General features: G+C 34.3%; 1 protein-coding gene across 1 annotated transcript in view; it reads right to left on the minus strand.

Moving 5' to 3' along the window:
- Window positions 1–16,241, minus strand: part of LOC132558643 (adhesion G protein-coupled receptor A3-like) — a 96,281-nt gene that overhangs the window by 73,595 nt on the left and 6,445 nt on the right. Inside the window, exon 2 of the mRNA XM_060223239.1 lies at window positions 15,710–15,781. Coding sequence (XP_060079222.1) covers window positions 15,710–15,781 — 72 coding nt within the window. The remainder of the gene's footprint in view (window positions 1–15,709; window positions 15,782–16,241) is intronic.

The following is a 16,241-nucleotide window of genomic DNA, read 5'->3' on the forward strand; positions in this document are numbered from 1 at the left end:
CAGAAATCTTGAATTTGTACAAATAGTGATGGCTATTTCCATACTTCATTGAGCATAATATGCAATGATCATATTTATACTGATAAGTGTCCACCCCACAGTCTATTTCAAACATTTGAGCCAAGGGACAAGACAGGGTGCAGATAAGACCTCTTCAGAAATAAACTCTGGGTAACAAAGACTTTACTGCTGGATCAAAGGATGACGGCAAAACAAAAATAGATATTTCTGTAAAGATTCTGGTAAAAATATCCAAGACATCATGGAAGGAAGAAGAGCTAAGGATACTTAAGATGGCAGTTGTCTATGTAGTATCTATATGGTCAGGGACCTTTTCTACTTGTTCTATCAGAATTTCACAGAATGTTCTAGCATGTTTGTAACTTCCTCCACCGAATATAAATTCAATAGACCAAAATAAGTTATTGTACTAAACCATGGGAACTTATCTGAACATTGTCATCTCCCATTGTTAGTTTTTGTGTTATGTTACAATCTACCCCGGTATTTACGTGTAAGCAACTCAGAATCCAAGAATAATGTAGTAACGTCTCTGCCTCACAGCTGGTGACAGGAACAGCTGACCACTCACTGTCCTTCCTGAACCGAGAGCTGACATGACCATTGATGCACAGATCCTTTAGCTTCTCCCCATTATCCACAGGAAATAGGCCAGATAATCCAATCCTGATTTGTCTGGAATTGATCTGGTTCTGAAATCCAGGTGTTAAGGATGTTCCTCTATTACCTGTTTACATGGAATTTAAATGTCTAGAGATCGCCAACTCCTGTCTTAACAGTCAGAGGAATAAAGAGTTACAGAGGGAGATCAGGGACCAGACAGAAAAACCAGGATCTCTAGTCAATCCTAGTAAATATAAATTTATACCTGACCTCCAAATAGGTTACTATTTTACTCTGCTCAGATGACAGCAGATTAACAGTGCTGGTCTAGTGATGAGTCACTAAGCCACAATCCTACAGAGTTGTCTGACATTGTAAGAACATGTTTCTCAACCAATTCAATAAATCACTTCAGCTTATGTCGAACTTCCGTCTTTTAATCCATTGTTTTGAAATCATATTGAAATGAAGCCAATTTCATTGACATGTGTATTAGCAAATACATACCAATTTGACTTTGTGCAGTTTGATTTTCAACCTCTTTTAGTTTTTTCCTTAGAATGAAAAATTCATATTTGCAAAGAAATTGAAACAAACGACAGGTTTCAAAAGCATTACACATATCACATATATTTATTGATACACATACTGATAGATTATTTCTGATATTTAAAAATGCAGTATTGGAACTTTAGAGCTCATACAAGGTACCTAGTAATACTGTAGGAATTTAATGAGAAAAGACAATGAAATGCTGCATCGATGTTTAAATCTCTTATAATAACTTACATCACGGTCATTTGAAACTGAATACATTAGAAAATCTTAGAATCTATTCAATTCAGTGAAACCTGCTTAATATCATGTTCTATTTGTCAGAGGAAAATGTGATAATAAGCAGAACATGACATTAACAGTTGATACTATTTTTCTGGATGTCTAAACTTGGAAGTTAATTTTCAGATGCGTCAAACTGACTTGTTTCTAACAGAACTTGCTTGAAGACAATAAATTTGAAATTTGATTTGTTTAACCCATTAAAAACAATGATTTTCCTTGCTTTTATTCTTTGAAATATTTAAACTGCAATCATAAATTATCATGAACGATCATGACAATTCATGTCATATTCTATTTACACATGGTCAGATTCCTGCGTGACACTACTGTTCATAAGCTGTACCACACATTGTTAGCCATCCATGCATATATGTGATTCTATCAGCAGTAATATCCTCTACATTCTGATAAAGTACAAATAATTTTAAAGTAATTTAATGAGTTATTTAATAGAGTTTTTACAAAATGTTTACAGAAGAGAAATTGATGGAAGGCTCCAAAGAATCTAGGTCATGAAGGCAGCCGATTTTTATCCTGCAGAATTCTGTGCCGCCATTTCTCCAAGCATGCAGAAAGTGATAATATATATCATACACAAAAAACAATCAAATTAAACATTATACTTCACACTCTCTTTATATCACATGGTGTATATGATATGAAGCCTCAGGCCATAAAACACATAACCAACTGGAAACGTGAGAGTAATTGGTTCATTTTTATGCCAAAAGCTTCAACCTGAATGTTGTTGCCAGCATATGAACAGTGTGAACAGTGCTGTTGTGTACTTCTATGTGGTATTTCAATACCTTAACCCTTCCATCCTCTATTTCTATCCTGCACTCTGTTCCTCCTCAAGGCCCCCTCCCCTCATCCTACTTACAAATATCATTTCTCCACTCAGATAACACCCTTCCACTCTCCCTTCAAAAATTAAGATTTTTCTTCCACATTGATCCTTTTCCTCCATGGTGTTTCCCAATCCCTCTTTCTATATATTTCCTGCTTATTTCTGCTTCCCATCTTCTTCTCCTAAAACCATTACCTACTTCCATTGTCTATCCCCCCTCCTACATACCTAACTCCACCTTACACATCCCCCTCCTCTATACCCCTCCCTTGGCTCTATAGAGCTAGCTGTTGATTTGCCACCAGGATGCGTGCTGCGAATCATAAAAAACTCTGTTGACTACAGTTGTTAGAGTGGCCTACAGTCAAACATGCTACAGACTCCTTTGATGTTCAGAAATGTAAAAATTCTATCTATAAAATCATCCCTTCCTTGCAAAAAAATTTAAACATGTCCAATAGCAAATTGCTGTGAATTTAGATTTCGTAAAGATACAGAAAATTGAACAGACTCACAATTTCTGTTTTCCAAATCAGAAATGATGCCTTTAATATGGAAAGATCCAAAGAAATAAAAATATTGAACACTTCTACAGGATCTTACTTGTATCTTCATCTCTTCAGGGTGATCATTCTATTCAAAACTACCATACCAATCAATAGTGTCACCATTTTTTTTCTTATAAAACTATGACTTGCTATCAAAATTAATTTATTTTTGTTACAGCATTCAGGACTGTGGCTCAAGGGGATTACAATCTCATTGATAGCAAAAAGGTATTAAATCAAAGCATGAGTACAGAGTTGATGATGCTAAGATATAATTTTTCCCAGGGTGGGAGTAGTGTAACTAGGAAACATGAACATCCTGTAAGAAAGATGTAAAAAATCACACTGCTGCTTGTCAATCGTTACATAATGCACAAAAGTGCATACAATCTACAGAAAAGTTGTTCAGTAAAGTGTATAGAACAGCAACATGCAGCAATGAAATTGAGCAACTTTTACTTCAGATATGCAGCCACAACATCAGTCATTCTGTCATTCATTTAAAAAGAATAAATTTATCAAAAACACTTCAGATCAGCAAAACATTATTTCAACCATAATACAATGCATCAAATTAAATTTATGAGAGATGACTAACAATTCTACAAGAACATGAAAGAAATAATTGTGATCAGTAAGGACAAGATTGATAAAAAGCACTGGATAGAATTATGGTATAACAGATATATTATGGGAATAAAGAGAAAGCACTGGAACATCTTACTTAAATACAGCAGAGACAAGATTAAGTAGTGTGCCTGTATAACAGAAACAGAAACATATCTAATAGGACTTTTAGCATGAATGAAGTAATTGCTGGTCTTGTCTCAATGAAATGTTCATTTATCATACCCAGAAGCTGAACCTATGGTGATACACCAGCTTGTCTGACTGTTGGCTCCAGTCAGCTGACTGAAAAGGTCTCGTATCAGGTCAATCTACTATAAATTAAGTACTACAGACAGATTTAAAAGCTTAAAAAAAATGTATATTTCTGTAGATGGAAATTAACAAAATTTTGAATGTGTAGCAATGATATATAGCTTGTCAAGTCTGTGACTGGCAAAATATGTTAGCTTTTCTGAACACCACACACAATACTTCTACCACAAAAAGCTTCATTGACAAAATGTGTGCTGATCTCAATCATAAAAAACAAGCTATATAACAATCAAACATAGGCTGAGTGTGAGCTTGTTTTTCATGATAATTATGAAACACAATCAAATATAGATCTAGATCTGATAATCAATTACTTATAAAAACATTGATCTCTAGATCTGATAACCAATAACATATAGCAACACTAAAATCTCTTAGAGCTAGTGACCACTTACTCCTAACAAGAGGAATCTCTAAATGTGGAGTCCACTTACCCTCAATAAGAGGGATCTCTAAACATGGCAACCATCTACCCCAACAAGCTAGATGGATCTCTACATGTGGCAACCATCTACCCCAACAAGCTAGACTGGTCCCTAAACATGGCAAACATCTACCCCAACAAGCTAGACTGGTCCTTAAACATGGCAAACATCTACCCCAACAAGCTAGATGGGTCTCTAAACATGGCTACCATCTACCCCAACAAGCTTAATTGGTCTCTAAACATGGTTACCATCTACCCCAACAAGCTATATGGGTCTCTAAACATGGCTACCATCTACCCCAACAAGCTAGATGTGTCTCTAAACATGGAGACTACCTATACCAACAAGGACCAAAATCTGTTGATATCTTGTATAAACAAAGAAAGGCTTATCCAGTAATCCTTCATGACAACAGTAACTGGTATCTGTAATATTATCACCGATTCCTGCCATGATAACTGTATGTCACCTATCACAACCCACAATCTAGAAATTACATCTCAATCTACAAAGATTACCTTGTCTTTTCAAATTATAAACCACACATCATGTGTTTTTTGTTTGTTTATCCTACACAGCAAAAATCATCTATAACTGCCATTGAGCCCTTCCTTTTTTACTTCAAAGGTAAGTTGTAGGTACACTACTGTAAGCATAAAGACCCTAAATCTGTGTATATCATCATATCATCACTTACCTCTAAGCTAATAAAACAAATATAGCTGTATCTTTTCTGTCGCCAATTTATTTTGCCTGAAAGCATAAACTGGTATCACACAACATATTTTTGCCATAAAGTCTGTGAAGGCAGACAATTGTTGTGTAGATCTGTAACAACCTCTGTATATAGATATTCCTACAATTACAGTGTCAAGGTGAATCAGCATCAATCACGACCTTTGTATCAATGTAATAAACCATATGTTAAACAGAAAAACCAACAAGTAAACTTACAGGAAATGATGTGGCTATAAGTACAGTGTTAGAGTAAAAAACCAACAAGTAAACTTACAGGAAATGATGTGGCTATAAGTACAGTGTTAGAGTAAGTTCCTCCTGTTCTTCCTCCAACCCCACCCATGAACTTTTGAACTATATATTGATATCACTGATCTTTAACTCCTATCATCTTTTAAATGCTAAAATATTTGCAATACTCTGATTTCTATCTATCTATATATATTTAGTTTTGATAGAAGTCCGACCCTAAGATTGATGATTACTAAATCATTGTCAATCTATATATATTTAGTTTTGATAGAAGTCCGACTATAAGATTGATTATTACTAAATCATTGTCAACATGAAATATAAGAAAGAAAAACAGTACCTGTCTTACATGTAGGCCAAGGTCATCATTTATGTAAGAATTTGTAACTCAAAACAAAATGTTCTAACCCAGCAGAGCTTTAAGATATCAATGTGACATTAACAGGTCCACAGAAAAAGAGCTTCGACTTTTATAGGAAACAGGACCTACAGTTATAAACAGTATCATATCTATTTGTTTACAGGCAGCTATCTAAGGTTGGAGAGCAAATGTGCCAATTCAGTATGTAACCAAACTTTTTATGACATTTATACTACTAAATGTAGTCCAATTGGTAAGGTGTATAGAAGCTACCCAAAACCAATTTAGATGTAGGCAGTGAAATACAGCTACCCTTGGCAACCTCTATAGATATGAACATCTGCAAAATATATTATCTTTGTAGTGTATCCTTTCCTTATTAGATAAATTCCCTGGTACCCTAGTTCTGCCACAGTAAGATGCCCCATCTTATCACCAAATGCTCAGGTCAACAATAATGATTAACAGACATTGATAAAACTTATTTTCCAATTTGCAAAGAAAGTAATGAAGTATGAATCAGTATCGCAATGAGCATCAGATAGTTATCATCATGTCTCAGAGACATCTTATCCAACATATTGTTGTAGGTACATCTTGGCAAAAGAATAGTGCCCAAGTCTCCCACACACAGGTAGTTAATTATATAATAAGACTCCTACTGACAAACGACACCAGTCAAATTGGTTACACAAATTAGGAGAACATGATCATTATACCCTACTCTGGTCAAATCCACATCCTCATTACTCACAACACCTCACTAATGAGAGCTTTATATACATTCTACCAGCTCTGTAGCCTGTACCACAGGCACAGTCCAACATATCCTAACAACTTCCTTTTCCTTCGTCATATACTCTTATCATTAAAGATTTAAATCAAACAAGTGTTTGTTCATGACAACAATTACATGGCACAATAGCCTGGGCACACACATTAGCTGGTTCCAATTCCAATCCATCATGACATGCTGAAGGGGATTCAACAGGTGGGCATTGTCTCTCACCGTGCACTTTATCCCAGCCATTAGTGATGAATGCTGTTTGTGGACAAGTATTAGCCTAGGGCCAGTCAACAATCGGAGAGCAAAAGACCCCCATCCATTCAGATGACCTTTAACCTCCCTATGGATATTTCCCCAGGTGAAAAGGTCACATGAACTTCCTTCTTTGATTGGTCTTTTGTGGAATATTACATCCACAAAATGGCCAAGGTTTGGATCATGTCCATCCTTAAATGTGTCTAACAGTGACTTTCCATCTCCAAATGTCAGATGTCCATACCAGATGCACTTTATCTTTGATATCTTACTTTGTTATTCAAAAACATCCAAATACCGTGCAGTTATCAATGATAAGATGTTCGTGTGGTGTGGATCCTCGGGCTAGTGTATTAATTGTACACTGTAATGGAACAGGTCCCTTGAGGGAGTTGGTTCAATTTGACAGTCAATCTAATTTCCACAAAAATTCAGTCCTTTCTTTGTCAAATCAATAGTGATACCATTCAAACGCAACATATTCCAACGTAAAAATCAACTTCAGTTGGGTTTCTCGCAAAAAGATAAATACTTAATATCTCGTTAAAAAGTGCCTTGTTTCTGTTACTATTGTGACTGTCTCTTTATACCCAGTACTGTTTACCAAGGCAGAAACTATTACACAATCGTTGTAATTAACTTTACAACTGAGACTCATACAGATGAAATGCAGATTTCATGATAAGCCCTTTGTGATTTGGCACAATATTGTCTTTAGGATTTTAACTGAGCCCACATGATACCAGTATGGGTGGATTCTCTGGTACATACCATTTACACTGATCAGCGACTAACATAATTGTACTCAATTTAACATTACTTGTGAATTTGGAATGCAGCATTTTTGCTTGGATTGCATTTTGTAATGTATTCTGTACTTAGTATTTTCAGGACTGGAGGACAAGTAAGTTCCATGTATCTTTATTATTTCAATGATACAATTGTATCCGAGTATCAAAGGGCAGGTAATCCACAATTAACCATTTTTTTTTTTATAACTTCACTTTTTGAAGTTATTATCCAATAGTACTCTCTAAGTTATTATCCAATAGTACTATCTAAGTTATTATCCAATAGTACTATATAAGTTATTATCCACTAGTACTATCTAAGTTATTATCCAATAGTACTATATAAGTTATCATCCAATAGTACTATCTAAGTTATTATCCACTAGTACTATCTAAGTATATAGCTTGATTATACTGTATCTCACTGTTATGGTAAATGGTTAAACCATGCAACGGGCTAAACCATGTACATGGCTAAACTACTGGTTAAACCATGTAACTGGTTAACAATGTAACTGGCTAAATCATGTAACTGATTAAACCATGCAAAAATTTAAACTGTGTAAAAGGCTAAACCATGCAACTGGCTAAAACAGGCTGAACCATGTAACTGGCTAAACCATGTAACTGGTTAACCATGCAAAAATTTAAACCATGTAACTGGTTAAACCATGCAACTGGCTAAACCATGTAACTGACATAGGTACCTGGCAAGATCTATGACAAAATGAAAGTAAAAGTCCTTATATATTTATACTGACAAACTATACTGAGTTCAAATGAAACTAAACAGTAAAGTTGGATAAAATTGATGTGCACATTCAGTTTACAAAGAAGTATGACAAGGCAATCACACAAAACACTGAAGCAGCTTTCTACCAGGAGGCTAGGTCTGGTGTCTCTGTGTTTAAAGAATAATCAAATCATGATAAAACTCTATCAGATTAAGTCTATATACCATGGCCCCAACCCCTATGTACAAATGGGGCTGTGTCAGCTCCCTGGTCCCACAACAGGATCATGATAATCCAATAGACATGCTAATTTCTCACAGCTTCAACCTGTCTTCAACACAATGATGGGGGCTGTAGATTTTTTTCAATGTTTTGTTTTCTGTTATCAGCTGCAGAAAACTTTGACTCTTTTATTTGCTGAAGAAGGTCACTGCTGTAAGAGTATGCAAAGTTCAAACTTAAAGACTTCAATAACACAGGATGAGATATGGTATTGATCCCTGAACATTTTCCTAATAAGAACTTACCTATATAACAACATAGGCTCTATACGAGGGGTCTCATAAATTTGACATAAATGCAACACTGAATGAAATAGATATTATTATGACTTCTACATCCGCACATTTTATTAAGCTCCTACATCAGCACATTTTATCATGTTTCCAACATCAGCACATTTTCTCATGACTTCTATATCAGCACATTTTCTCATGACTTCTATATCGCACATTTTTTCATGGCTTCAATATCAGTAATTTTTATCAGGACTCCTATATCAGTATATTTTATCATGATTCCTATATCAGTATATTTTATCATAACTCCTATATCAGTATATTTTATCATGACTCCTATATCAGTATATTTTATCATAACTCCTTTATCAGTATATTTCATCATGACACCTATATCAGTATTATAACTCCTATATCAGTATATTTTATCATGACTCCTATATCAATATATTTTATCATGACTCCTATATCAGTATATTTTATCATGATTCCTATATCAGTACATTTTATCATAACTCCTATATCAGTATATTTTATTCTATATCAGTATTATGACTCCTATATCAGTATATTTTATCATGACTCCTATATCAGTATATTTTATCATGACTCCTATATCAGTATATTTTATCATGACTCCTATATCAGTATATTTTATCTATATCAGTATTCCTATATCAGTATATTTTATCATAACTCCTATATCAGTATATTTATATCAGTATATTTTATCATAACTCCTATATCAGTATATTTTATCATGACTCCTATATCAGTATATATCATGATTCCTATATCAGTATTAACTCCTATATCAGTATATTTCATAATCATGACTCCTATATCAGTATATTTCATGATCATGACTCCTATATCAGTATATTTTATCATGATTCCTATATCAGTATATTTCATCATGACTCCTATATCAGTATATTTTATCATAACTCCTATATCAGTATATTTTATCATGACTCCTATATCAGTATATTTCATCATGACTCCTATATCAGTATATTTTATCATGACTCCTATATCAGTATATTTTATCATAACTCCTATATCAGTATATTTTATCATGACACCTATATCAGTATATTTTATCATGACACCTATATCAGTATATTTTATCATGACACCTATATCAGTATATTTTATCATAACTCCTATATCAGTATATTTTATCATGACACCTATATCAGTATATTTTATCATGATTCCTATATCAGTATATTTTATCATGATTCCTATATCAGTATATTTTATCATGACTCCTATATCAGTATATTTTATCATGACTCCTATATCAGTATATTATAACTCCTATATCAGTATATTTTATCATGATTCCTATATCAGTATATTTTATCATGACTCCTATATCAGTATATTTTATCATAACTCCTATATCAGTATAATATTTTCATGTATCAATACCCAGCTTTCTTATTTCCCTAATATCTTATGTTTTAGGTAGTTTTTAGATGCATTTTAGTATCATATTATAAAGTCTCGGAACACAGTATTGAAGACGATGCAAATTTGTTTAACAAATTTTTTTGTTTTTTATTTTCTTCAATATTTTTCACCGTCATTTAAATGTCAACTTTTAATTTATTGCAAAGAAAGAAAACAGTTTCCTTTACCAAAATGGTGCCTTAGCTGTCTGTTGAGAAAAACAGGTATTTAGTGAAAGGAAGTGCTTCATATTCCTGTCATTAGCAATGAAACCTTACAGGCTGGAGGAGTATGTACATACTTTTCTCAAAGTTGTCATTAAAACCAGTTAATGGGTAATTCAAAACTAGCAATTTTTTTACCAATGTAAAACACTCCATTCACTGCGATATACTTACTTAGAATTTGTGGAGACAGGAAATAAATCTTATACTCTCACTCACTATTGTATCTACTTAGGTAATCTTTCCTTAAATCAAATGACATACGTTTCGTGATTTGAATCAGCTTTAACTTTCCATTTGATCATTCAATGTATGCTATTAAGTGCACCAAAGTCCTTGGTGGCACCCTGAAGATCCAATTTGCTCAAGAAATCCATTTTATTTTTCTTAGACATCTGCACTGTAAAATAGCAATGATTACACATTGAGAGAGTCACCATTAAGCCATATAGAAAACAAATCAATAAACCAGAGGGTGTGAAGCCGATTGTTGGAAGGTCTGGCCATTCCATTTGGTTGATCACACGTTCCCATCAGGTATTTTGCTATCTTAGGAAAGGCTGTAGCCCAGTTCTCCAAGCTACAGATGATTCCAAGCATATACCTCACATTTCATTTGCCAGAATTCAGAGAACATCTGTTGGACTCCTTTGAAAAAACTGTTATGATAGTGTAAAAGCGTACCTCTGGTCTCTCTTAGTCTCTTCATTACAGCCAACACCCAAACTGTATTCTCTGGGGTAACATAGGTACATCAAACACATACATGCACCTCATATATCCCCCATATAAAATATTAACTCTACAGGATTTGAGAGCTAAGAGGCAATTTTTGCCATGAGACAATGAGGTGAAGCCTACAAAACTTTCTATCAAGGATACATGATGTAGGTGCTCACTTTAAGCTGAAAATACACTCGTTTATGGATACAATTTGACCAGGACAAGTAACACACGAAACTCAGAAATACTCCAAATATGTATTTCACTATTTGTATTGTGCTGTTTTGGTCATACATAACTGTAATTTAGGAAACAAAAATTTTAATGAAAGGCAAAACAAATTATACAAAATTATGCAATTGATTCTAATGTCATGTGAAGTTATCAATTAACAAACATGTGCATGTATATGAGATAACATTACATAATATTGGTACATAGATATGTCTGCTATTCCTAACACAAACAACCTATTACTATCCCAATCAGTCAACACAAACAGCCTATTCCTATCACAAACAGCCTATTCCTATCCTAATCAGCCAACACAAACAGCCTATTCCTTCCGCCAACCAAACCTGACTACCTAAAGAGCATAGATATATCCCCATCAAGGTGTTGTATGTGTTATATAAGAATTAGAGATAGGTAACCTTTCAGCCTGCTCATCATGGTCATCAACCATCTGACATTCATCTTGTTCACATAATCCTGGGCCTAGATTGTAATTAAGCAGGTATACAGGCTTATTTCTACCCTTTTATCCATCTATACATACATGTTATCCCCACCCTATAACTTGTACCCATACATCTGCATTAAGCCTATTCCTAGTAACGAAGCCTATCCCAGTCTAAAGGCTAAATATCATTAAGGCTATCTGCCTATACCTTCCCTATATGCCTACACATACGGTCTATCCCACCTACTTATACATCCACACTCATCTTAGATAGGCCTCTATCTCTTCAACAGTTGTATTTCTACACTTTACGAGTCTAATCAGGAGTTTAATAAAAATCGTTGGGAGAAACATGTCATTAAATTGCTAAGAAGAAAAAAAAATCTTGAAACGTCTGTGTTGGTCTGGCAGTGTGTGCCTTCTCCAGGACTTATCAATGCCTGCCATACCTGGCATTCAGCTCTTCTTCTTACAGGTGCATAAAAGTTCAAATGTAATTAACTTCATCATACTGGTACACATAAATGGAGAGTGCTGCAGAGCTCAGGGAACTCTAATCTGTTCCTGGCAGGGGTAGGAAGACAAGGAAACACTAGTTCATAAAACAGATATCTACATCTAATGTAAGAAATAAAAAGTATCACTATTCTGACTTTACAGTTCACCTTCAACATATATATCTATAAATGTATGTTCAAAGTCTTTAAAATATATATGAAATGTGTAAACAATTCAAAGACAAAGAATTCACAAAAATTATCATATATGTTCTTTCAATTGAAATAATTTGACCAACTTGTAATTGGTTAACATAGGAACATACATACCCAACCAGTGCATTGATAAAAGGACCAGTTTCTTGTTTAAGTAAATTTAAGAATCTAAACATAATGCTAAAGCACAAACCTTGAAAATATCAGTAAATGATTGTGATCTGCCAAACTTTACTACATTGAAAATGTGGAGTTTATTATCAGTAAGCATGTGTACAAATGCTAACATCAAAGTACCATTGTTGACACAGCTTTAACATGTAGAAGAGTGTAGTATTTTGGATGGGTAACTTGATGCAGCTCTATAATTTCCTAGCTTTAAAAATGAAGTTGGATTTTCTTACAAAAATATTGTTACTTGCACACTCCGTCCATAGAATTATTCAAACCTCAGGACACTGTTTATGTTTTTAAGTCTCAGCAAGCCGAGATCCCTGATCACTGTTGTGCTGCCTGGTTGTGACTTTGGGCCAGGCACATTACCCAAGTTGCTTTAGATAGCACACAGTGGGTTCTCACATGGTGTTCAGAAAGGTAAGCCACCAGCTAACAGCAGATTGCTTAAAAATAGCCCTGCCAATGGTCATGGGGCGATATATCCGGCAAATGATAAAAAAAATCACACAGAGAGTCTGTAGATCAAGTAAAATGCAGACAAATAGGAAGATCTAATTTGATTGGTAACAATCAATACTATTCCAAAGTCAATTTTCCAATGTGATGATGTAGGAAATTGTGTCTGTATCTTCACTAGATATAACACCAAATAAAACTTTGTGATGTTTCACATATGAAATTATGTCTTATAAACCACATCCCCATATCTTCCTGTGTTGAAACTGTTACCTTTGATTTAAAAAGTGTAACCTGTCGGTTCAGACATGAATTCTCTAATAGTTCTGTAAAGTAAGAAACTTGCCAATACATCTGCTGAATCTGCAGTTTGCTGGTTTGATCGGCTGGCCCCACTAACAACCATTGGAACCTATTTATCAAATAAGTTTTTTTTTACCTTTCTGTATCGACTCCCCATGCTTCACAAGTGATGTGGACAACATGGCTATAGAACCTTGGTTATTTATTCAGAAGTAAACCTCTGCACAATAAAGGTCCTTTTTACAGACTAAAAATTTTTCCAGCATCATCTCTCCACAAACTCCCAGCAAGCATGTTCCTGATTAACACACAGCCATTATGTAGTATGAATACATATATGTGTTAAGATACTTCAGAGAAAAACTACATGTGTGTTGTTTATTAGTGGATCTGAATTTGTAGATCTCTAACTGAGCCGAGTAATAAAAGTATTATCCTTGTAATGAAACATGGCCATAGTCACAATAGTGAGCAGGTTTAGTCACAACTAACTGTTTAAAAACAAAACATGTGGAACAAATATGTACCCGTAACATGCAACAAAGTTCTACTGACAAAAATGTTTATTAATATCAAAACAAAGCAGTAGAATGTTATATTACACGATACAATTTTCTCATTTCTACAACTACATAATGCAACTGCATACAGGGGCTATATTACTCAAATCTACAGAAATATTATGGTATCATCAGATTGCCATGAAAAAGAATAAAGTCTGCACCATACAGCTAGGTAGATTAGAGCAATGAAAAAATGTATAGAGCATACCTACAAATGAATGAACAGATGTGTTATACACATACAGATAAACCAAGTTCTGTGTCTGTTTCAACATCATCCATATATACAGTAACAATACACATATACTATAGTACTGTGTCAGACTGAAATGACACTGGTAACTACGTACTTTACCACTTAAAGCATTTCTCACCTTTCTGCGATTGTATAATTGGTCCTTATTACATAAAGCTTGTTACAACAATGGTAACGAGTATCAGTATTACTGACCCCTTATCCCCTATGTTACAACAGTTTCATTCCTCCATAGAAAAACAAGGAAACTATTCTGACCATTTATTACCTTCATGTAACCCCAGCTTTATCCCTGTGTAATCAGCATGTAATGCTAACTTCCCCAGGACAATGAAGCCTGGTCTGGTTCACTGACAGTTTGCTTCTCCCTGGGTGTCAATATGACACCTCTTTTGTTGTGTTACACACAATTACACACACACAAAGTGCACCAATGACAAATATCTCCACATATTATATCCCCTTCAATCATAATTACATTTAAAGTTACAAGTTAAAAGAATTTTTTGTTTCGCAACTTCACAAAAAACCTGACAAGTTGTAATATATTTGTGGTAACAAAACAACCAAGTTAACAAAAATAAATCTTTAAGTTATATCAATTCATTTTGTAAAATCTCCATATCATACAGGTTTAATTTCTGTACAAGCTACATGATGCAGCATCTAATGTACTGCACTAGTATAAAACTACAGCAACTTTCATAATACTAGTATTCAAACCCAAGACCAGAGGATAACTGTCTAGTACTCCAACCATTCCGCTAAAGAGAAATTCTTGGAGTCAGACACAAGCAAATGGATGGTTCATTATTAATCCCTGTGAATGTGCAATGTTGCACTAGAATAATTTACCACTATTAATCAAAGCACAACATAGATCATATCAAAGTCAGTAATTTTTGTAGGATTTGTTCAGGTGAGTCCAAAACACAATTCCAAAATTTGTATGAGTCACAGTCATATCTAAGTCAGTAATTTTTGTAGGATTTGTTCAGGTGAGTCCAAAACACAATTCCAAAATTTGTATGAGTCACAACACTAAAAGATACAACACTGGGTATTCAATTTCAATTTTCAATTTCATTGAGTCCCACAGGAAAAGCATGAGTCCAGGACTCAAATATATGAGTCCCAAAAATCACATTTAAACTTAATTAATTGATTTCCTTCAAATACAGCATTTACATGACACAAACTATCTGGAAGATATAAAACATAACATAGTTGCTAACACATTGAATGTCTGAAGACATAACCTATGTCAACACGCAATACAAACCCGGTGCTTGGCAAGCGGTGACCAGCCAGCACAAGTAGCCTAAAAACATCTATTAAAATGTATCCAGGTAAAAAATATTGCTAAAAAATAAGAGAAAACAAAAGCTAAAAATTAATTTTTGGTCTGGCAATCATTTACATAGTATATACCTTTGCAAACCTATACTGATATTGCTAAGTTACAGGGTGATAAAATTTTACTTACAATTTACGCAGCATAGAGAGTCTGTTGAATGACGCTCGCCTCAGAACAGTGATGGCATTCTTACTCAGGTCACTGAAAAATTCAAAGTGTAAACTTTTCATAATAAGGTCAAACTTAAACAACAGGAAATAAAATGAAACTTAATTTGCATTAATTGTATTCAAAAGAATTTCATAGAAGCAACACTGAGGTCACAATAGCTTAATTAATTAGAGTATCGGCCTACGTAACAACTATGATGAAGATCCAAGTTGGGTATGTTGTTCCGTCCTCCTTACTAAATATGTGGACTTTCGTGTTCCCCAGGAAGTGGAAAACACATGTGATATAGTGCTTGGACAACACAGTTTATTGTTTACTCTGGGTGGCATGTGAAGGGCCTTCCAGAAGTTGTTCAGTGAGGTAGTAATCATGACCAGCTACAATGTACTACAACATGACAACCATCTCAAACTGACCCTTGCTCATGAGGCAGTAAACTCAACAAAACAATAACAAATCTACAAGAATTAACATTGGATAAGTTTACTCC

The sequence above is a fragment of the Ylistrum balloti genome, unplaced genomic scaffold (assembly GCF_031769215.1).
Source record: "Ylistrum balloti isolate Yb309-2 unplaced genomic scaffold, AGI_CSIRO_Ybal_v1 Utg370806, whole genome shotgun sequence".
Classification (NCBI taxonomy): domain Eukaryota; kingdom Metazoa; phylum Mollusca; class Bivalvia; order Pectinida; family Pectinidae; genus Ylistrum; species Ylistrum balloti.